The 22,066-nt window shown below is 45.5% G+C and overlaps 1 protein-coding gene across 2 annotated transcripts in view; it reads right to left on the bottom strand.

Moving 5' to 3' along the window:
• Positions 1-13,511, bottom strand: part of dgkza (diacylglycerol kinase, zeta a) — a 656,642-nt gene extending 643,131 nt beyond the window's left edge. For both annotated transcript variants that reach the window (XM_068045966.1, XM_068045967.1), the window contains exon 1: positions 13,318-13,511. In XM_068045966.1, the coding sequence (XP_067902067.1) occupies positions 13,318-13,364 (47 nt within the window). In that variant the 5' untranslated portion in view covers positions 13,365-13,511. The remainder of the gene's footprint in view (positions 1-13,317) is intronic.
• Between the last annotated feature and the right edge of the window lie 8,555 nt (positions 13,512-22,066).

Here is a 22,066-nt window from a genome sequence, read left to right as displayed (position 1 = left end):
TCTCATTTTTCTAACTTCTAGGGGATATAGGCCTAGTCTACTCAATCTCTCCACACAGGACAATCCTCTCATCCCAGGAATTAGTCTAGTGAACCTTCACACCCTCTAAGGCAAGTATACCTTTCCTTAGGTCTTCTTTGGCCTCCTTATCTCGAGAGGCAATGGGTAAGCGCCTGGAGGTGGTCAGTGGTGTGTGGAGCAGTGCCTGGAGTGGCTATAAAGGCCAATTCTAGAGTGACAGGCTCTTCCGTAAGTGCTGCAGAAACATTTGTTTGTCAGGGCTGTTACACAGTTGGCTCTCCGCTTGCGCTTCTGTCTTTTTTCCTGCCAACTGCTAAGTCTCTTCGACTCGCCACACTTTAGCCCTGCCTTTATGGCTGTCCGCCAGCTCTGGCGAACGCTGGCAACTGACTCCCACGACTTGTGATCAATGTTACAGGACTTCATGTCGCGTTTGCAGACGTCTTTAAAGCGGAGACATGGACGGCTGGTGGGTCTGATACCAGTGGCGAGCTCGCTGTACAATGTGTCTTTGGGGAGCCTGCCATCTGCCATGCGGCTCACATGGCCAAGCCATCTCAAGCGCCACTGACTCAGTAGTGTGTATAAGCTGGGGATGTTGGCCGCCTCGAGGACTTCTGTGTTGGAGATACGGTCCTGCCACCTGATGCCAAGTATTCTCCGGAGGCAGCGAAGATGGAATGAATTGAGACGTCGCTCTTGGCTGACATACGTTGTCCAGGCCTCGCTGCCATAGAGCAAGGTACTTAGGTAAGACCAATATTATCCTATATCTCTTTGAGACAAGACAACATGTAAAGAACCAGGCATTAAAGATGACCAGGAACAATAAATAATTTATCGTCTAATTTTAGACCTCCCACAACCATCCACAGACATGATTGTTGGGGTGCTGTCTATTTATTTCAGCTCAGTATAGAGTGTCCGTCAAGAACCCACTCTTTTTATAGCCCATTCTCGGGGGCAAGGTGGGAGAGGCTTTATTGACAGACCTACTGCTTTTTTTTATTCATTCATGGGATGTGGGCATCGCAGGATGGGCCAGCATTTGTTGCCCATCCCTAATTGCCCTTGAGAAGGTGGTGGTGAGCTGCCTTCTTGAACTGCTGCAGTCCTTGGAGTGTAGGTACACCAACAGTGCTGTTAGGAAGGGGGTTCCAGGAATTTGACCCAGTAACAGTGAAGGGACAGCAATATAGTTCCACGTCAGGATGGCTTGGAGGGAAACTTGAAGGTGGTGGTGTTCCCATGAGCCTGCTGCCCTTGTCCTTCTAGGCAGTAGAGGTCATGGGTTTGGAAGGTGCTGTCGAAGGAGCCTTGGTGAGTTGCTGCAGTGCATCTTGAATATGATAAACACTGCTGCCACTGTGCGTCGGTGGTGAAGGGGTGAATGTTCAAGGTGGTAGATGGGGTGCCAATCAAGCAGGCTGCTTTGTCCTGGATGGTGTTGAGCTTCTTGAGTGTTGTTGGAGCTGCACCCATCCAGGCAAGTGGAGAGTATTCCATCACGCTCATGACTTGTGCCTTGTAGATGGTGGACAGGCACTGGGGAGACAGGAGATGAATTACTTGCTGCAAAAATCTCAGCCTCTGACCTGCTCTGGTAGCCACAGTATTTGTGTGGCTGGTCCAGTTTAGTTTCTGGTCGATGGTAATCCCCAGGATGTTGATAGTGGGGGATTCAGCGATGGTAATGGCATTGAACATCAGGGGAGATGGTTAGATTCTCTCTTGTTGGAGATGGTCATTGCCTGGCACTTGTGTGCGCAAATGTTGCTTGCCATTTATCAACCCAAGCCTGGATGTTGTCCAGGTCTTGCTGCATCTGGACATGGACTGTTTCGGTATCTGAGGAGTTGCGAATGGTGCTGAACATTGTGCAATCATCAGCAAACATCCCCACTTCTGACCTTATGATGAAGGTAAGGCCATTGATGAAGCAGCTGAAGATGGTTGGGCATAGGACACTACCCTGAGGAACTCCTGCAGTGATGTCCTGGGACTGAGACTGATTACCTGCAGCAACCACAACCATCTTCCTGTGCGCTCTGTATGACTCCAACCAGCAGAGAGTTTCCCCCCTGATTCCCATTGAGTCCAGATTTGCTAGGGCTCCTTGATGCCATACTCGGTCAAATGCTGCCTTGATGTCAAGGGCAGTCATGCTCACCTCACCTCTCGAGTTCAGCTCTTTTGTCCATGTTTGGACCAAGGCTGTAAAGAGGTCAGGAGCTGTGTGGCCCTGGTGGAACCCAAACTGAGCTTCAGTGAGCAGTTTTTTACTGAACAAGTGCTGCTTGATAGCACTGTCGATGACTCTTTCCATCACTTTGATTGAGAGTAGACTGATGGGGCGGTAATTGGCCAAGTTGGATTTGTCCTGCTTTTTGTGCACAGGACATATCAGGGCAATTTCCACTTTGCCGGGTAGATGCCAGTGTTGTAACTGTATTGGAACAGCTTGGCTAGGGGCACGGTAAGTTCTGGAGCACAAGTCTTCAGTACTATTGCCGGAATGTTGTCAGGGCCCATAGCCTTTGCAGTATCCATTACCTTCAGCCGTTTCTTGATATCATGTGGGTGAATTGGATTGGCTGAAGACTGGCATTTGCAGATGCTGGGGACCTCAGGAGGAGGCTGAGATGGATCATCCACTTGGAACTTCTGTCTGAAGATGGATGTAAATGCTTCAGCCTGTCTTTTGCACTGATGTGCTGGGCTCCCCCATCCTCAATGATGGGGCTATTTGTGGAGCCTCCTCCTCCTGTTAGTTGTTTACTTGTCCACCGCCATTCACAACTGCATGTGGCAGGACTGCAGAGCTTAGGTCTGATCCGTTGGTTCTGGAATCCCTTAGCTCTGTCTATTGCATGCTGCTTCCACTGTTTGGCATGCAAGTAGTCCTGTGTTGTAGCTTCACCAGACTGACACCTCATTTTGAGGTATGCCTGGTGCTGCTCCTGGCATGCCCTCCTGCACTCTTCATTGAACCAGGGTTATTCCCCCACTTGATGGTATCGGTAGAGATATGGGGGATATGCTGGGCCATGACGTTGCAGATTGTGGTTCAATACAATTCTGCTGCTGATGACCCACAGCGCATCATGGATGCCCAGTTTTGAGTTGCTAGATCTGTTCAAAATCTATTGCATTTAGCACGTCGTAATGTCACACAACACGATGGTGGGTATGCTCAATGTGAAGACGGGACTTGGTCTCCACAAGGACTGTGCGGTGGTCATTCCTACCAATACTGTCATGGACAGATACATCTGTGGCCATGCAGATTGGTGAGGAAGAAGTCATGTAGATTTTTCCCTTTTGTTGGTTCCCTCACCACCTGCTGCAGACCCAGTCTAGAAGCTGTGCCCTTTCGAACTTGGCCAGCTCAGTCAGTAGTGGTGCTACCGAGCCACTCTTGGTGATGGACATTGAAGTCCCCTTTCTGTGCCTTTGCTACCCTCAGTGCCTCTTCCAATTGGTGTTCAATATGGAGAAGCACTGATTCGTCAGCCGAGGTTGGGGTGGGGGGGGGAGGGGGGGGGTGGTGGCGTGGTCGATGGTAATCAGCAGGAGGTTTCCTTGCCTATATTTGGCCTGATGCCATGAGATTTCATGGGGACCGGAGTCAATGTTGAGGACTCCCAGGGCAACTCCCTCCCGACTGTATACTACTGTACCGCCACCTCTGGTGGGTCTGTCCTGCCGGTGAGACAGGACATACCCAGGGATGGTGATGGTGGTGTCAGGGACATTGTCTGTAACGTATGATTCCATGAGTATGACTATGTCAGGCTGTTGCTTGACTAGTCTGTGGGACAGCTCTCCCACTTTTGGCACAAGCCCCCAGATGTTAGTCAGGAGGACTTTGCGGGGTCGACAGGGCTGGGTTTGTCGTTGTCGTTTCCAGTGCCTCGGTCGATGCTGGGTGGTCCATCTGGTTTCATTCCTTTGCTTTGACTTAGTAGCTGTTTGATACAACTGAGTGGCTTGCTGGGCCATTTCAGAGGGCATTTAAGAGTCAATCACATTGCTGCATGTCTGGAGTCACATGTAGGCCAGACCAGGTAAGGATAGTAGATTTCCTTCCCTGAAGGACATAAGTGAACCAGATGGGGTTTTACAACAATCAACAATAGTTTCATGGTCACCATTAAACTAGCTTTTAATTCCAGATTTATTAATTGAATTCAAATTTCCCCAGACCATTAGCCTAGGCCTCTGGATTACTAGCCCAGTGACACTACCACTAAGCCACCGCCTCCATTGAAGTGGAAGAAGTCAACACCCCCACTTCCTGTGGTCAGAAAGGATTATTGAATCAAACCGAACAACATCACTAAACCAGATTATCTAGTCATTATTTCATTGCTTTTTGTGGGAGAACGTAGGAAGGAAGAACATAAAAACAGGAGTAGGCCATTCACCCCCTTGAGCCTGTTCCCCCATTCAAATCGATAATGGCTGTTCTGTATCTTATGTACCTGCCTCGGTTCCATAATCCTTATTGTCCTTGCCTAACAAAAATCTATCAGACTCAGTTTAGGAATTTTAAATTGACTCATTCTCAACAGTTTTTGTGAGGAGCGTTCCAGATTTCTATCACCCTTTGTGTGAAAAAGTGCATTCTAACATCACCCCTGGATGGCTTAGCTCTAATTTTAAGAATATGTACCTCCCCCCATTCCGGACTCTCCCAACAGAGGAAATAATTTTTGTCTACCTAACCTATCAAATCCTTTATTTATCTTGAACACCTCAATTAGACCGCGCCTAGTCTATGCAACCTGTCCTCATAATTTAACCCTTTTAGCCTCGGAACATTGCTGTGCACAATTTGGCTGTAGTGTTCCACCTATTACAACAGTGACTACACTTCAAAAAGTATTTCATTGCCAGTGAAGCAGTTTGGGACAACTGAGATTGTGAAAGGCACTCTCTAAATGCAAGTTCTTTCTTTTTTCCTTCCTATGAACAGATACACTCGCTGATTTCTCCCTCTCTGCCACAGGGAAGCAAATTGTATCACCCCTGACTCAGCCCTTGCTTGAGATCAACGAACTCAGTAGAGAGCAGGTACTGTAGCTGATCTGTACAACTGTAATAGAACAATCGCTGCAATCGGGCATGGAGCCCAACTGTGCTCTTTTTCAATGAGTCCATAAAACCTTACAAACAGGTTCATAGTTCAATAGGCTATATATGTATAATGATGTGCCTGCAGCTCCTGGCTCAAAAGAAGAGAAGCAATTAGCCGTTGGGACTGGAAAAAACAACTTATAAATGGCTCAACTTGCCTTCATGAAGTTAATAGCTAACTAACAGAAATATATGGACGATGGGTACTGACAGAATAACAAACTAGAAAACCCTGCAAATTTAGTATCAGCTGTCACTGCTTCTTTGCTGTCACACACCATGATTTGAAGGGGACAGAGATCTACTCGCCTATCAAAAATGCATTCTTCGTGCTTTGAATTATGTTAAGGGTGCTAGATAAATACAAGTTGTTGTTGTTTTGGTTTCTTTCCTTTGAGGTCCTGATCAACATGTAATTAAACTTTCTTGGAAATTCAAACTGATTTCTCTCTCTTTCTGGAGCTTCAAACGGATTGGGGGGTTTTCTGGAGATTTTGGCAAGAGGTATTGAATGGGCTGTCAATCCAATAATTCCCATCTTACACTATTGCCAAAAGTCAAAATTATTCCCTTTCATTTCAACAAAATGGCCCCAGGAATCTTGGGTTATGATTGCAGCAGGTATGTCAGGAGCATGCCGCCAGAGCTCTCTCGCGCTAACTGCACCAGCGTTTGCAGGGGCAGTGGACGGCCATGGAGCTGGTAGCTGGTTCACACCACTATGGGTGTCCACCTGCCCTGTGATTCAAAAACTCCAGTGCCTGGCTGCCTTTGGGGGAGGAGGAGTGACCAGGTCCACACTTGTAGACTCAATACAGTCCCCACGGTTCTGCAGAATGGTATCCACATTTCATTGGGTGTACCAGCCTCTTACATCAAAGCCAAAGCTGGAGCTCCTAGACAGGGAATCCTTGTCCCCTGTACCTCCGCGCCTGATTCAGGTCATGGCCTTTTACCAATTGCACCCTACAGACTCCTGTCTGAGTTACAGAGGGAGTCCAGCAGAACTGCCGAGGACATTCAGACACTAACAGCTCAGGTTATAATCCCAGATTAAAGTTACATGCATTTCCCTGAGTTTTCAATGCCTTGCCATTCAAATTTTATAAAGGAACTGTCACATCGAAGTGAAACAGTCACACTGCATTGTTTTAAGTTTGAATAGAGGGTTGCCAACTCTGATTGGAAATATTCCTGGAGTTTATCACATGACCTCTCATCCCCAATCACCTGCCCGGTCAAACAGCCTATCTCTACACCTTCAATATTTGCAGAGTTAATAAATGAAAGTCTTCAAAGAAAATTAACAAAACATACAATTTTTTAAATGTTTCTACACTTTTTCTTTTGGGTCACTCATAGCAGTAAACAAATTAGCCTTTAATTCCTGGAGATGCCAGCATAATCCTGGAGGGTTTGCAACCTGATATAAATTGGTCCATTTTGCAACCAATGGAACCTCCAACATTGTACTGGAATACGTTCGATCCAAAGTTCAACCTTTCTGGATTTTTAAAAAACAGTTTAATTGTTTATTTGAGCATATTTTGCAACATTAAAGGTGCTATATTATTGTAAGTTGTTGTTGTAAATAAAAAAAGCCATTTAAACGGCTGTGTGAAAGACCTGCCATTCAGAACCACGGTGTGAGCAGGAGTGGGCTCTGCTAAATTAACTCCTCAGCACTGAGTCAGAGCTTTATTTTGACCTCCATATGTTCTTCCAAGTCTGATTTCAACAGCCATAAGCCTAATGAAGAAAAGGTCACTCATTTTTGTAGTAGGAAAGCTCCATATTGTCAATATATGACTAAGTAAAATGACTGTTTTCTCAATATTTCAAAGTGAAAAAATAATTAAGCTTCAAAACAGAATTTATACTTGCAATCGTTTCACATCCATCAAGTTACCTTCTACCAGAATTCAACCTATAGAAGAGTAAATTCAGTAATCATGCTCACAGTGGGGTGTTGCCCTTAATAGGAGAATAGGTCAGAGAAGTGAGGTTACATTGTAGCCCCAACTCATGTTTCCTTCGAGTATGGATGCCTGATACAACCAGCTGAGGAAGGGATCTCAGGCGCCCCCTTTCGCCCCTTCGCTGGTTTGACCGCAACAGGGTTTATCCTTTTTACACAGTGATTGAATTTACCACCTCAGTGAGCACTTGCTCCTGTTCCTCGAATATAATTTCCAAAGAACCAACCAGACAGGTTTTCTTGAGTTTAAAAAAGGAAGACGTAGTTTATTATCCTTAATACGCTAAACCGGTTAAAATTACTAAAATGCGCTATGCATCCATACACACATTACATGACAGCCACACACACAAATAGATTACAGAGGGAAAAACAGAGATGGGTGGTTGGAGTAGAGTCTGTAATAAATGGAATTTAAATACTGAACATCAGTCCCAGAGTCCTTAGTTGAAATTGTAGTCCTGAAGTCCTCGATGGGCCACGTGCACAGTTTCAGGCTTGCTTCTCAGGCTCCGGAAGGCGGAAGAGGAGGTTTGATGCTTGTCCACTAGTTGCTGGCTGTGCTGGTCTTTAGGTTTGAAGCTTTAGCCTCTGGATCTTTACTGGAGATATATATAGATATATATATAGAGAGAGAGAGAACAAGCTGCCTCCTTGATGACTTTCAGTTACTTCTCTGCTTTCTCACTGACAAAGCTTAGTGTCTCGAGAGCTGCACAGCAGTCACATGACATTCCCAAACCTTTTTGTTGGGCTAATGAGGCCCTTCTGGAATCTTCTCTGAGATTCAAGGTGCCACACCTTAAGCTGTTCAGTCACACTTGGAGGGGGGTTGGCTTTTTCAAAGTCAATGGGTGTCGACGACCATGTTGATAAAGCCATTTCAGGTAATTTAATCAGAGAGCACCCCATTGTTCTGGCTAGATTGAATCAGTCATGTTGTCTCTTGTCTATTTGGTGTTTTAAATGTAAATTTCAGTGGCCATCTTGGCTGCCAGGTTACTCTTTTAAAAAAAAGATATTTGCAAGAATTTCCAGCAAAAGTCTAAGGCAAGGTTCCAACTGATGAAATTAATATTTCCCATTTGGCATGTAGGGTTTTCATGACACTGCCCCACCATGAGCATGCAATAACTGAGTTTACCCTATATCCACTGCACTGAAATAGATTTCAGCCTGAATAATTACTAACTCTGCAAATACCGGAGTACATGAGAAAGCAGAGGAGTAACTGAAAGCCATCAAGGAGGCAGCTCTCTCTCTCTCCAATAAAGATCCAGAGGAGTCTTGGCTGCAACTGCTAAAGCCTCAAACCTACAGACCAGCACAGCTAGCAACTAGGGGCCAAGGATCAAACCTCCTCTTCTGCCTTCTGGAGACGGAGAAGCAAGCCTGAAACTGTGCACGTGGCCCAGCGAGGACTTCAGGACTACAATTTCAACTAAGCACGTCTATAAGCATCTGAAAGTAGAACACACCCGGAACATTAATTTATTACAGAAACAGGCCTTTCAGGCCAACCAGTCCATGCCTTCATTTTTGCTCCACTCAAGTCTACCCTCATTCAACTCTATCAGTATAACCCTCTACTCTCTGTTGTAGAGAGTTCCACATTCTCACCAATCTCTGGGTAAAGAAGTTTCTTCTGAATTTTCTATTTGATTTTATGGTGACTATTTTATATTGATGACCTCTATTGTACAACTCTGGGTGAGAATTTGCCACAGACTATAGAGGGCTGGCTAGTGACTGACAGAGAGTCTCAAACAATTGTGTATTTCATGAATGTTGATTTATGAGGCCCTAAAAGTCACTGCAATGCTCTGTCCGGTGATGGAAATTTATGTTTGCAAGCCATTAAAACACAATACTTCCTAGTACTAGATGCTGCGCAAAGTAAGGGAGATTGTGCAAGTGTAAATGCAATGTGTGCCATTTAGCCTAGTGGAGGCCTTTGTGTATCAGCCCTGTTGATATCTCCAAAAATCCAAATCACGGATGTTGGGTCCACATGCAACACTGCTGAACAATAGCTTGCTTATTCAACCAACAGGATTTTGTGGAGTCATTTAGAGCTCACTAACTATTCTGGTAGCTGAGTGTTTTATACCAGCGAAATGCAGAGTTCACAAAGCAGAGAAATAATAGGAGTGGGAATTATGATCAAAAAGAGCACAGTAAAATGCAAAAGTATTTAAACACACAAAGTTGGGTTATTTTAGGAGTGAGATGTGGACTAAATTTTTAAAGCAATGAAGGTGAATCTCACTTCAAATGAGCAGGACTTAAGTTCAATGGGTAATAACACTGGGAGGCTGCACAGTTCTGGCTTGACAGGTACGAGATGATACAAATTTTGTCAGTGATTCCCCACCAACAGAATTCCCATTCTCAATCCCGCTATAAGGGAGGGAAGGTAAATAGAAAGAGAAATACTTGGATTTCTATAGCGCCTTTCACAACCACAGAATGTCCCAAAGGGCTTTTCAGCCAATTAAGTATTTGTGAAGTGTAGTCACTGTTGTAATGCAGGAAAAATTGGATTATTTCTCTACACAAAGGCAAAACAGTAAAAGTGAATCTAAAGGTCAACTCGGGCTTCAGGCTATTCTCACAACATCTGCTGAACAGCTAAATTTAGAGTGGAGGCTGTTGTATCTTTGTGCATTTTGCTAGGGGAGCAACACACACAGTTTTTTAAAAACTTAAACCAGAGAGTGTTATTGATATCTATTTTCAATTAAGGTCTCAGAATAAGGAGTCGGCCATTTAGGACTGAGATGAAAAGAAATTTCTTCACTCAAAGGGTTTTGAATCTTTGCAATTCTCTACCCCAGAGAGCTGTTAATGTTCAGTCGTTGAGTATATTCAAGACAGAGATCAATATATTTTTGGGTGCTAAGGGAATTAAGGGATGTGGGGATAGGGTGGGAAGGTGAAGTTCAGGTGGAAGATCAGTTGGGATATTGAATGGCGGAGCAGGCTCAAAAAGCCTAATAGTCTACACCTTCTCCTATTTCTTATGTTCTTATGTAACTTCCTATTTTTCTGAGACATTGGTAGGTATTGGTCCATGGCCAATTTTTATTGTTTCTCTTCCCTTTACCAAACACACTGACTCACTGGAATTTTTTAAGCTGGGTGTCATCTGAAATTTGGAGAATGAGCAATTCCCATGTATATGCAGATTTGAGTGAGCACAGTTCAGCACTGAGATGGAAATATTTCCAATGCAATCTGGCATCCATAGTCTTTGAATGCTGAACACCCTGCTGTGGACTCAAGCCATTTTACATAGCAGGAATTTATTAATCTCATTTACTACAGATTATCACAAGCAATTTAATACTTACTCCAGTGTACCAATGCAGCATACGTGATATATAAATCTAACTTTCTCTCGTACAGTGCAATGTGTCAGCTGTAGCTCAGTGGTCGGAGCTAGAAAGCTGTGGGTTCAAGTCCCACACCAGAGACTTGAGTGCATAACCTGCTTTGGCACTTCAGTACAACAATAACTTGCATTTGTATACTGTCTTTACCATAGTAAAAATGTCCCAAGGTGATTTACAAGAGTGTTATCTGAGAGCGAATGCTGAACTTTCAGAGGTGCCATCTTTCAGATGAGATATTAAACCAAGGCCCTGTCTGCCCCATTAGGTGGATGTAAAAGATCCCTTGGTATTATTTTCAAGATGACCAAGGAAGTTGTCCCCTGTGTCCTGGCTAACATTTATCCCTCAACAACTAAAATATATTATCTAGTCATTTAACTCAATGTTGTTTGTGGAGTCTTGCTGTGCCCAATTTTTAAAATATTCTTTCATGGGATGTGGGCGTCACTGGCTAGGCCAGCATTTTATTGCCCATTCCTAATTGCCCTTGAGAAAGTGGTGGTGAAACACTTTCTTGAACTGCTGCAGTCGGAAGGGAGTTCCAGGTTTTTGACCCAGCAACAGTGAAGGAACGCCGATATATTTCCAAGTCAGGAGGGTGTGTGGTTTGATGGGGAACTTGTAGGTGGTGGTGTTCCCATGCATCTGCTGCCATTGTCCTTCTAGGTGGTAGAGGTTGCGAGTTTGGAAGGTGCTGTCTAAGGAGCCTTGATGAGATGTTGCAATGGATCTTGTAGATGGTGCATACTGCTGCCACTGTGCGCCAGGTGGTGGAGGGAGTGAATGTTTAAGGTGGTGGATGGGATACCGATCAAGCGGGCTGCTTTGTCCATTTCCTATATTGCAACGGTGTCTACACTTCAAAAGTATTTCATTAGCCATATATTGAGCTGTCACTGACTTTTGTGGCTCCTCACGGCTCCACAAACATCTTTCTACCACTACCGGCCAGTCAGTGCACCCTGCCCTGTCCCACCCACCTTTAAGGTTTAACTTATAGTTGGCACTGCAAAGGAGCCACCCAATTTTGCAACCCCACTTGTTAAACTGCAGAAAGCTTATTGTGGAAGGATAATGCTGGAGCATATCTTTACTCTGTTTCACATTATTGTGCAGAGTAAAAAGATTACAAACATGTAGCTCCTCACTCAAAACCCTCCACCAGTCTCAGTAAGTGTCTGCTTATAAGTGCTCAAGCAAGACCCCAATTAACACCCTCCACCTGCATATAATCAAACAATTGATACACAATGAACAGATTAACACCACTAATGGGTGAGCTGCCTCCCATCTCTCAGTGTTTGCTGATTCAAGCCAAGCAAGGCCCAACAATAGAACTTCTAAAACTGAACAATGAGAACACATAATAACAACAGTGTTTATGATTGAAAAGTAGAATATATTTTCAATAGGCTATATCACATTTATAAGGCAATGTTATATAGTCCATTGAAAATATATTCTACTCATGGAAAATGTATTCTATTCACATTTCATTGAAATGGTCGACGTCTCTCGCTACTGCAGTCAATGCGGTCCCTCTGCCCTCATGGCCTGCCCAATGTATGCCATAATTTAAAATCGGCCTGTGTCTATGTAATGCTGTCTGGCTAGGCTTGTCATGCAGCATATGGCATTACACTGGTGAGATCAATTACACATTCAAGAAGAGCTGTAATATTCAATCAGAAAATTATAAAGAGCAGAAGGAGGCCATTTGGCCCACCCTGCCTGTGCCAGATCTTTGAGCAAGCTATCTGTTAAGTCCCACTCCCCCGCTCTTCCCCCGTAGCCATGCAAATTTTCCATTTTCAAGTATATTCCCTTTTGAAAGCTGTTTTTAAATCAGCTTCCACCATCCTTTCAGACAGTAAATTCAGATAACAAATTGCAAAGTAAAAACATTTCTCTGCATCTCCCCCTTTGGTTCCTTTCCCAATTGTCTTAAAAATTGAAAAACATTTGACAAACTTTTAATTGTACACTGCATTGGAGCCCATTATTTCTTTAGCAGCAGTGATTCTATGATGAAAATGACACACAGTGCTTCTCAGACTTGTTCTCCAGAAAATATTTTTTTTAGTTTAGTTTAGTTTAGAGATACAGCACTGAAACAGGCCCTTCGGCCCACCGAGTCTGTGCTGACCATCAACCACCCATTTATACTAATCCGACACTAATTCCATATTCCTACCACATCCCCACCTGTCCCTATATTTCCCTACCACCTACCTATACTAGGGGCAATTGCTAAATGGCCAATTTACCTATCAACCTGCAAGTCTTTGGCATGTGGGAGACACTGCTCCTTTAAATAGATAGTCTGTCATAACAAGTGTATCTGATACAAGTTAAGCAACGTTAGCCATGTTATTTTTGCTTTCTCTTTACTGCACTCCACACAGATCAAAAACTGCAGCCCTGGCCATAAAATCAATAAAATATAGGGAGAGATAGAGATAAGGAAAGCCAAACAACCATCTCAAAACAACAGCTGTAACCCAGTGCAAAAAAACATATACCTTGATGCAATGACATTGGTCAGTGCAGGGAAATAGAAAGTAAGACCCTGAGTTTATCCTGTTGCCCCTTATGTATATATATCACTGGTCTCAAATCACCACTGTTGCTTCTTTGCCCTATGAACCAAGTCAAAGTGCAATGGAGACTGAAGCTGCACTGTTCTCGGGTGTGGTGGAATGAGCTGTAATTACTGCCCTGGCCCCTGCTGTTGCCAAGTTTTGATGTACAGTACGGACCCAGTTCTGTATGATACTTCAGTACCTTCCCCCAGGAGTTCGAGGAACGTGCCAGGTCTTCTTCTTCCCCATCTGTCCAGCGGTTGGGTCTTTATGGTGTGGATGATCTCTACCACAGCTGCCAGAAGTCCATGGTTATTTAACACTTTGACAGCCAGCCTGTGGATAAATGCTCTTCTGCCATGCTGCAGCAGCTCGCTTTCTTTTGCAATGGTCTTACTGGTCATGTCTCACTAGTTCCTCATTCAAACTTCCTGATGACACCATAAACCACAGAAGTATATATTGGGTTTTTCTGCTCAAACACCTAGTGGGCTGGGGCATTGGTGGGGTGGAGGGTGGAATTGCAAATAGAGTGCTGATTATCCCAAGTAGAGGAAAGGCAAGTAACATTATATGAATGATATAGATTTATAAACCGAGGAAGATATGAGACCGCGGTTTTGTCCTGCTGGGCTGGATTTTATGGGCCCCCCTGCGGCAGGGTCGGAGGTGGGGGCTATCCATAGAATTGCGACGGGAGGTGGTGGGGGGGTGGGTGGAGGGCCTGTCACTGCCCCATAGCCAAGCGATTTTGTCGGAGCCAGGATAGGCTGATGACGGCCTTCCCTCCCAGAGGCCAATTGAGGCCCTGAAGTGGCCTATCAATGGCCCCTTAAGGGCCTCTTACGTCTGTTGCTGGGATTTAACCAGCGGTGGTTGGGGGGGGGGTGGGGGGGAGGGTGGTAGGGGGGGAAGGGGTGCCTCCGCCATGAGGTGAGGTCGCCTAGTAATACAAGGCACCCTCCCTATGGGCCTGGGGGCAATCTGTGGCCCACGAAGGTCCCCTGCCAGGAAAAACTCCACCTCCCTGGACCACCCTCCCACCCTCCCCTCCCCAAAGCCCTGGCAACCCCACCTCACTTGCCTGAGGTCTGGGTCTCCAGAGCTGGGCCTGGGTCCAAGGTCTCTGCAGTACCAGCAGTGGCCACTGTTCCTGATGACTCTGCCAATACTGCTAAGTTGCCAGCTCTGTGATTGGCCCGCACGCTTGGAGGTGGAATCCTCATCTTTAAAGGGACGGAGATTCCGGTGACGGCCACTTAAGTGCCGGAACAACACAAGATCGCGCAAAGGGGGAGGTGAGGGGGGGTGGGGGGGGGGGTTGCAGGAGGTGGGGTTAGTGATTGGAAAGGCTGAGACAGGGCTCCCCCCGCGTTTTCAGCCTGGTGCCGGGAGTCCCACCAGCGCCACAAAATCCAGCCCAGTTGTGTGCTGTAATGAACTTTGTGGTATGATTATGTTTGAAAAAATTGTGAATTTTAAAAGTTTAGGATGGGGTCCGGAGGTCCCTGCTAAAGGACAAGTCAGAAGTCTTGGTTGCCAGGACAACAGACAACACAGATCAAAGACTTTTTTTTGAAAAACAGAGACTGCAGGGGTAACAGCTGAAGAACAATGGGGTTCACCCTCCCAGACATTTGGGTTGTAAAACAAGGGGTCAGTGGTTTTGAAGAAGCAACGAACCAAGCAGCTATTAACACCTGGGAACAAAGTAAGGTCCAGGTGTCTCAGTGAAACCAGACTTCTGGTTTTTGCATATTGGATAATAAGGCTATTGACTTTTGCGTCCAGATAAATTGACCAGATTTTCTGAAGGAAGACACCCTTTAAGAGAAGAAACAAGCAGTTGTGGCCTCAAGGCAGGCTGTAAGAAGGGAACCCAGTGGTTGCAGCCTCAGGAGACAGAGAGGGGACACCTGCTGTTGGAAGCCTGAGACAGCTGAAGGCTGAAAAGACTTGAACCTGTTTTTGAAAGTTGATGCTTGCGAAGAAGTAGAATTCCAGCAGGATCACCAGGAATCGCCTCATTCACAGACGTCCAGGTCGGAGGGGCTCGAGAAGTGAGCGAAGAAGGGATTGAGTTTTGAAAAGGTCTGGGAGATCCAACCCATTGCTACTGGGAGGAGTTGGGACCTTTACCCACAAAGTATTTCTCCATCAATAACGATTGTGTAACCTATCAGTGTGGTGTGAGGTTTTCAAGTATTTTAATAAGTAAAGAAAATACCTTTCTTCGTAATTTGGGGTATTAGCAACTTACAAAGTACTATTTAGTTAATGGGGATTTCTCTTAATTTAGATGTTATGATAAAATTCTTAAATCGTGAAATCTTGGGTAATTCTTTAAATTGGTCTGGGGGTTCATATCTCGTATTTTTCATGTTAACAATCTCGCCGAGGTCAGAACATGTGCAACATCGAAGCAGAAGGACCCCAACTGTGTGTCAAATTCTGCAGATCCCCTAGTGGTAAAGTTATTTATGCAGTAATCAGATGTGCACAATTCGAGACTGCACACAATAATTTTTCATCAAATTTGCTAGGGTCCTAATTGTTAATAAACTGTAACTTGAACATGGAGTGTTCATGTTCAACTTTGAGTTTTAGTTCTACAGATTACCCAATGTGTAGGGTATAGCGGGGATCTGCTTGCACTGAAGAACATGGATAAGCACCATATCCATTTCATCTGGTAAAGTCGAGTGTATTATTATGTGATTCTGTTTACATGAAAGGATTTCTTTTTGGTAAATTGGTGTTTCACACCAGTAGGTTGAACTGATTTTAACCTTATTTAAATAGCAAGCTGTTAAATGTATTACGAAAAAAATTGACTTCAGGCCAATTTTACCTCAAGGCAAAATTTAATAATTGATTCCTGGGGATGGACTTTACCAAGCCCACAACATTGAGCTCTGTGGCGGGGGGTGGGGAGGGGTGGGGGGGCGGAGAGCTGAAATATGGGTCTGGCAGCTGCCTGCCACAGAGACCGACGCCGGGAGGGCCAGCCTCGATCCTCCCAGCGGCGGCAAGACTCCGTGGCGGCCCCCCTGCCGCTGGGCAACGGGAACTGAATCTAAATGTTTCGATGAATGACTTGAATAAATTTAAATAAACTTACCTGAAATCTTCCGGACCCGCCACGATCCTTGGCGCAGCGGCTGGCACTCCCGTGCCTCCAATTTCCCCGTCCAGGGAAAGCCGGCGTGACCACTGGTGGGGATGGGGGAGGAGTTAAGATTTTCAGTGCAGAATGGGGGGGGGGGGGGGGTGGGTGACAGGGTCAAATAAACGTAATGGGGAGAGGGGATGGTGGGAAGGGGTGAACTTTAAACTTTGTGCAGTCTGGGTGGGCAAATAGTTAATGTAATTGTTATTGAGAGGTGGGAAAGGGGTGTTGGAAATTTATATGATAAATTTTGGTGGGTGTATCTTTAAAAATTTAAATATGCTGTCAGGGCTGGCTGCTCTTTAAAAATGGCACCAGAGCCTGTGCACAGGCAGCTGACACCATTGGCAGCAATGGACAGCCTGCCCATCCCCCCCCCCCCCCCCCCTTGTGATTGAAGGGGGCAGGCTGCCATGGCTATTTAATAAGCCACCGCATGTGGCATGTTTGGCATGTGACCCGCATGTGCGGGCTGCCATTTTCTGAGGTCTCCACCGAGATCAGCGGTGGGCTGTTAAAGTCCGGTCCCTAGTGTTCAGTACTGTGCAGCTACAACTTCATTTGATCTTGATGAAATGATGGATCAGTGACTTCTTGCAGGTCAGTCTAGTGTCCCTTCTCTCCACTGCCTTCGACTGTCCCTCTGGAACCTGGGTTCAAATCCAGCCTAAACTGATGGGGAACTGGCTGTAAGGGTCCTCCATGAAATGAACAATCTCAATCCAAATCCTAATGGGCAATGCTACCCAGCCCTGATTCAGCACCAATGGGCAACCTCACTCAGAGATCATAGGATGGCTGGTTCGGGTTGTCCTGGCACAGCAGCGATGCCCTTCGGAGATTGGGGCTGAGGTCCAGCATTGGGGAAGGGTAAAATAGAACAGTCATTTCTAGCCACCTGGACCTGTCCTCAGAATGCTCCATTGCCTAAAATATGTGTTGCTGAGATCCCCCATCTTGCTGGGCATACAAGTAACAAAAATACGTAAGTAAACTTGAGCTATCTACCCGGACAGTGTGCACATGGTCAGATTAACAACACTTGTGCTAAGGGCACCAAGATCACCACCCTCCCCCCTTCCCAGATCCATTAACTAACAAACATGCAGTAAACTGCATGAAAAGATAGGCCAGCAGTATTTTTAATCTCCAGAATATTTTGATCTGGCAATTTTATGCAGTTTTTCACCAGGGGCTCCATATTTGGTTGTGGCCACAGGACACAGGCAACCAGAGATCCCTGTTGTAATGCTCCCCTGACTGTGCATTGCTTTGACTGGTCACACCTTAACCCGCATTTTGAGGATGTGTGTCCTCTGCACTTACACAATAGGAAGCAGCCAGTTTTAATGATTAAACAAACATGGCCATTTTAAACTATCAGAGTTCCCCTGTACCACACCATGTACCACTTTAGCATTAACCAAAACAATTTACACTTAAAAAAAAACAGTTTCTTGTTTAAAAAAGGATCTAAGAATAGCTCAATATCAAATTTTAATGCACAATCCTATTACGCAAATAATCAGTATGCTTCATTAGTCAGTAGAATCAGGCTGTAGAAGGTAACAAGATACATGATGGGAGTGTATGATTTATCAGAAAAAAAACAGTGATGTAAATGGCTGAAGTCAAGCACTGGTCTATCTCTGAGTAAATCACAAACTCTGGTCACGTACATAGACAACATAATTGAAAACGCTTGGCCCACAGTTTCCTGTCTGTTGCAATGGCAGGTGGTCTTTGGTGGGAATTCCACCTGTCCGTTTCCTGCTTGCCTGCCATTCCTGGGGTCAGGGGCTACAAATATTTTATTGGTGCCAGGGCCATTTGCAGCATCACCTGGGGTGTCCGCTTCAAGCGGGGGAGAAGGGAAACACAGCAATATTTTGTCGCAGAATAAAAAGAACATCTCCCTGGAGAACAGTGAAAGAATGATTTAACTAGTGCCTGGTTTATCTTACCGGTTTCTCTTATGCGATCGAGGACTTCGCCATCGATAGCATTAGGGAAACAGACCTTTTAAAATGAAGCCCTCCGACCACCGAGGCCCTTCTGTGACACTGCAAGTACAAATGCATCCCTGGCACCCAGCATTGCCAGGGCTCAAATAATGCAAAACTTATTGAATTACATATTTCCTGCACGTCAATCATTGTAGTACATTCACCTATAGTTTACACCCCTCCCCCCCCCCACGCCCCCCCACCTCATATGACGCTGGTTTACGAGTCTACCAGAGCATAACCAGTGAGGAAATTCAAGCACACTGTTTATTTGGCATGGCTATACATCAATGCAAAGTTGATGGATTTGAAAATTCATGCTGCAGATTTATCTATTTCTTTTACCATTTATACATATCAGAGATTCCTGGTGGCCTGATGGAATGAAGTTACCTGCGAATGTCCCAGATGGACCAAGAAGAACCCAGCTTCAATTCTCATTCAGCAACAACACTGATGAGTTAACTAATCTCTGCTGCAGCAGTCAGCTCGACATCCTATTGGATCCTGAGCTGAGCCTCTGAGCCCGTATCCTCCATGACCGAGACCGCCTGCTTCCACCTCTGTAATATTCCCTGTCTCCGCCCCTGCCTCAGCCTATCAGCTGCTGAAACCCTTATCCATGCCTTTATTACCGCTAGACTCGATTATTCCAAGCTCTCTTGGTCGGCCTGCCACCTCCATGGTCTCACCCCATCCGATCTCTTCCTCCAGCCCTACAACTCTCCGAGATCACTTCACTTCTCCAATTTGGTTGTTTTGCACATCTGATTTCCATCGCTCCACTATTGGCGATTGTGTTTTCAGCTGCCTCGGCCCGAAACTCTGGAATTTCCTCCCGAAATCTGTCCTCCGCTTTTTATCTCTCTCCTCCATTAAGATACACCTTACAACCTACATCTTTGATCAAGCTTTTCGTCACCTGGCCTAATATGTCCTTACGAGGCTCAGTGTCATATTTTGTTTGCTAACACTCCTGCGAAGGGCCTCAGGATCTTTTATTATGCTAAAGGTACGACATAAATGCTACTGGCATTGTTGTTGTTGAACCACCTTATGTTATTGATGCACACTTCCTTATGTTTACATTCGGATGAGGCAGGAATTTCATGGGCTGATGGGGCAGGAATAGAGGTGGTAGTGGAGGTGGGGGGAGGGGGGGGGGGTTGCGTAATTTGGTGCCGCCAACTGGTGTGCCGGTTTGCCGGCATTATCCCACCTACGAGCCATTTCAGGGAAGGCTGAGTCGAGGTCAGAACTGCAAGCAGCGGGTAGCCAGTTAAGCTCATTAACAGGCCAATTAAGGCCAATGGATCAGAGGCCGACTGTTTTCCCGTTGGCCTGTGAGCCCCCCGTGGCATCGGGTGCACGGCGGCTGTGTGGAGGCGGCCTAATGGCGACCGACTGGAGGGCCAATGCTCCAGGGTGCCTTTGAGAACCCCCCCCCACCCCCGCCCACCTACCTGACCACAGCCGTAGTCACAGGCCATCCTGTGGATGGGGTTCTCCCTCCACAATGGTGGTCTGGCAGCTGTGGTCATTTTTTACTGCAAAAGTTTTGAAAGTGCTGACAGGATGCTTCAAGATGGAGGCACCCTCTCTCTCCCTTACCTGCAACAGCAGCCTGCAGCACCTTCCATGATGCAAAGCCTCCTATTGGCCCTCCAGCTTTGAGAACCCGCCCATGGTCTTTAGTTGTTTGGCGAGTGTGCCTCTGGCCGCTAATTGGTCAATTCAGGCAAAATTGAGGTTGGGTGACTGCTCTTGCCATGTAGGGTCAGGTCCCCCATTTGACCTCGATTTTGGTGTCCCGACCCTAAATGCCAAATCCTGCCCCTGATCAGGATGGCCTGTGGCCGCAGCTGTGGTCAGGTAGGTGGGGGTGGGGGGAGGGGGTGTTCTCAAAGGCACTTAAGAGGGCTGGCCCTGACCAGAGTCCTGGTTTAATCCTGACCCAAAGTTCTGCTTTAATCCCTACCCAGAGTCCTGGTTTAATCCCTGCCTGGAATCCTGGTTTAATCCCTGACCTGATTCCTGGTTTAATCCCTGACCTGAATCCTGGTTTAATTCCTGACCAGAGTCCTGGTTTAAACCCTGCCCAGAGTTCTGGTGTAATTGCTGAGCAGAGTCTTGCTTTAATGCCTGACCAGAATCCTGGTTTAATCCCTGACCAGAATTCTGGTGTAATCCCTGCCCGGAGTCCTGGTTTAATCCCTGCCCGGAGTCCTGGTTTAATCCCTGCCCGGAGTCCTGGTTCAATCCCTGGGCAGAGTCCTGGTTTAAACCCTGCCCAGAGTTCTGGTGTAATTGCTGAGCAGAGTCTTGCTTTAATCCCTGACCAGAATCCTGGTTTAATCCCTGACCAGAATCCTGGTGTAATCCCTGACCAGAGTTCAGGTTTAATCCCTGAGCAGAGTCCTGCTGTAATCCCTGCCCAGAGTCATGGGTTTAATCTCTAACCAATGGCCTGCTTTGGATTCCTGCTCAGAGTTTTTAGCTGAATTACTGTTTTAGATTTAACTATTTTACCATTGGCTATTTCAAAGCCAAAGATATCCAGTGCAGAAGTTAAATATTTCTCCTTAAGACTCCTCTTTATTGAACCATATTCTCCATTTCAAATGTTGTGATATCAAAATGACTAATCTTTATCAAATATGAAAATTCATGTGAGTGCAATAATCTATCTTTTACACTGATGGGGAATAAGTAGAATAATGGGTTTATTTCATTCTTATCTGTAACACTCATGAACAATCAGGCTTTTGTGCTGTTGAAATAAATCCAGTAATATATCACTCCTGAAGCATGAGTCTCCGCATACTACACAGTAAACAGAGCTCTCCACAGAGAAATATGTTATGTTAGAGCACAATGCCACAGTAAGAATGAATGGAAATGGTTGGACAAAAGAAAATTTGTCTTTTCACTTACACACGTTATACCATGTGTTATCAAATACGTCAGAACTTCTTTTAAAGAATAGTACAAACTACAGTGATACGTGCATGCCTTCTTTGCTGGAACATTTGCCAACATAACAACAGTCTCACTGTACTCCATTGTGTGAAAAACTTTGAGGCATTGGGGGTCATTTTTGACTTTGGATGTTCATGCAACCGGTATTACATCTTTTCGGGTGAGACGTTAAACTAAGGCCCCATTTGCTTTTTCAGATTGATGTAAAAGATCCCATGACATTATTTCGAAGAGCAGGGGACTTCTCCCTGGTGTGCTGACTAATATTTATCTCTCAACCAACATCATTAAACCAGATTATCTGGTCATTTATTTCAATTCTGTTTGTGGGATCTTGCTGTATGCTAGTTGGCCACTGCATTTCCTACCTACAAAGGTGACGATCCTACAAAAAGTATTTCATTGGCTGTAAAGCAGAATGGAACATCCTGAGGTTGCTATATAAATGCAAGTCTTCCTTCTTTTCTGTCAATTTTCATTTCCGTTAAGCAGGATGGGGGTGAGTTATGGGAAATTTGGGAGGGGCATTTCTGTTGGTTGTGGGGCAAGCAGTCCAAGCTAAAGGAAATAATTTTTATTTTAAACCTCAGCAATTCTCACTTTCCGACATGGCAATGTGAGCCTCACGTCCACCCAGTTATCCTCCTGACAAGCAAAGTACGCTGGCATTGTGGTGGCGCACTCTTGTGTTGGGAGCTAAGGAGGCAAAATGTTTGTGACGAGGGATGACATCATCCTGCCAGCCATGACTCTTTTTCTGATGTAAGCATGACGTGGGGGTGGGGGGGGGTGGTGGT

Source organism: Heterodontus francisci, chromosome 14 (assembly GCF_036365525.1).
Source record: "Heterodontus francisci isolate sHetFra1 chromosome 14, sHetFra1.hap1, whole genome shotgun sequence".
NCBI classification, from domain to species: domain Eukaryota; kingdom Metazoa; phylum Chordata; class Chondrichthyes; order Heterodontiformes; family Heterodontidae; genus Heterodontus; species Heterodontus francisci.
The sequence above is the reverse complement of the archived record's forward strand: the minus strand, read 5'-3'. Positions and strand labels throughout refer to the sequence as shown.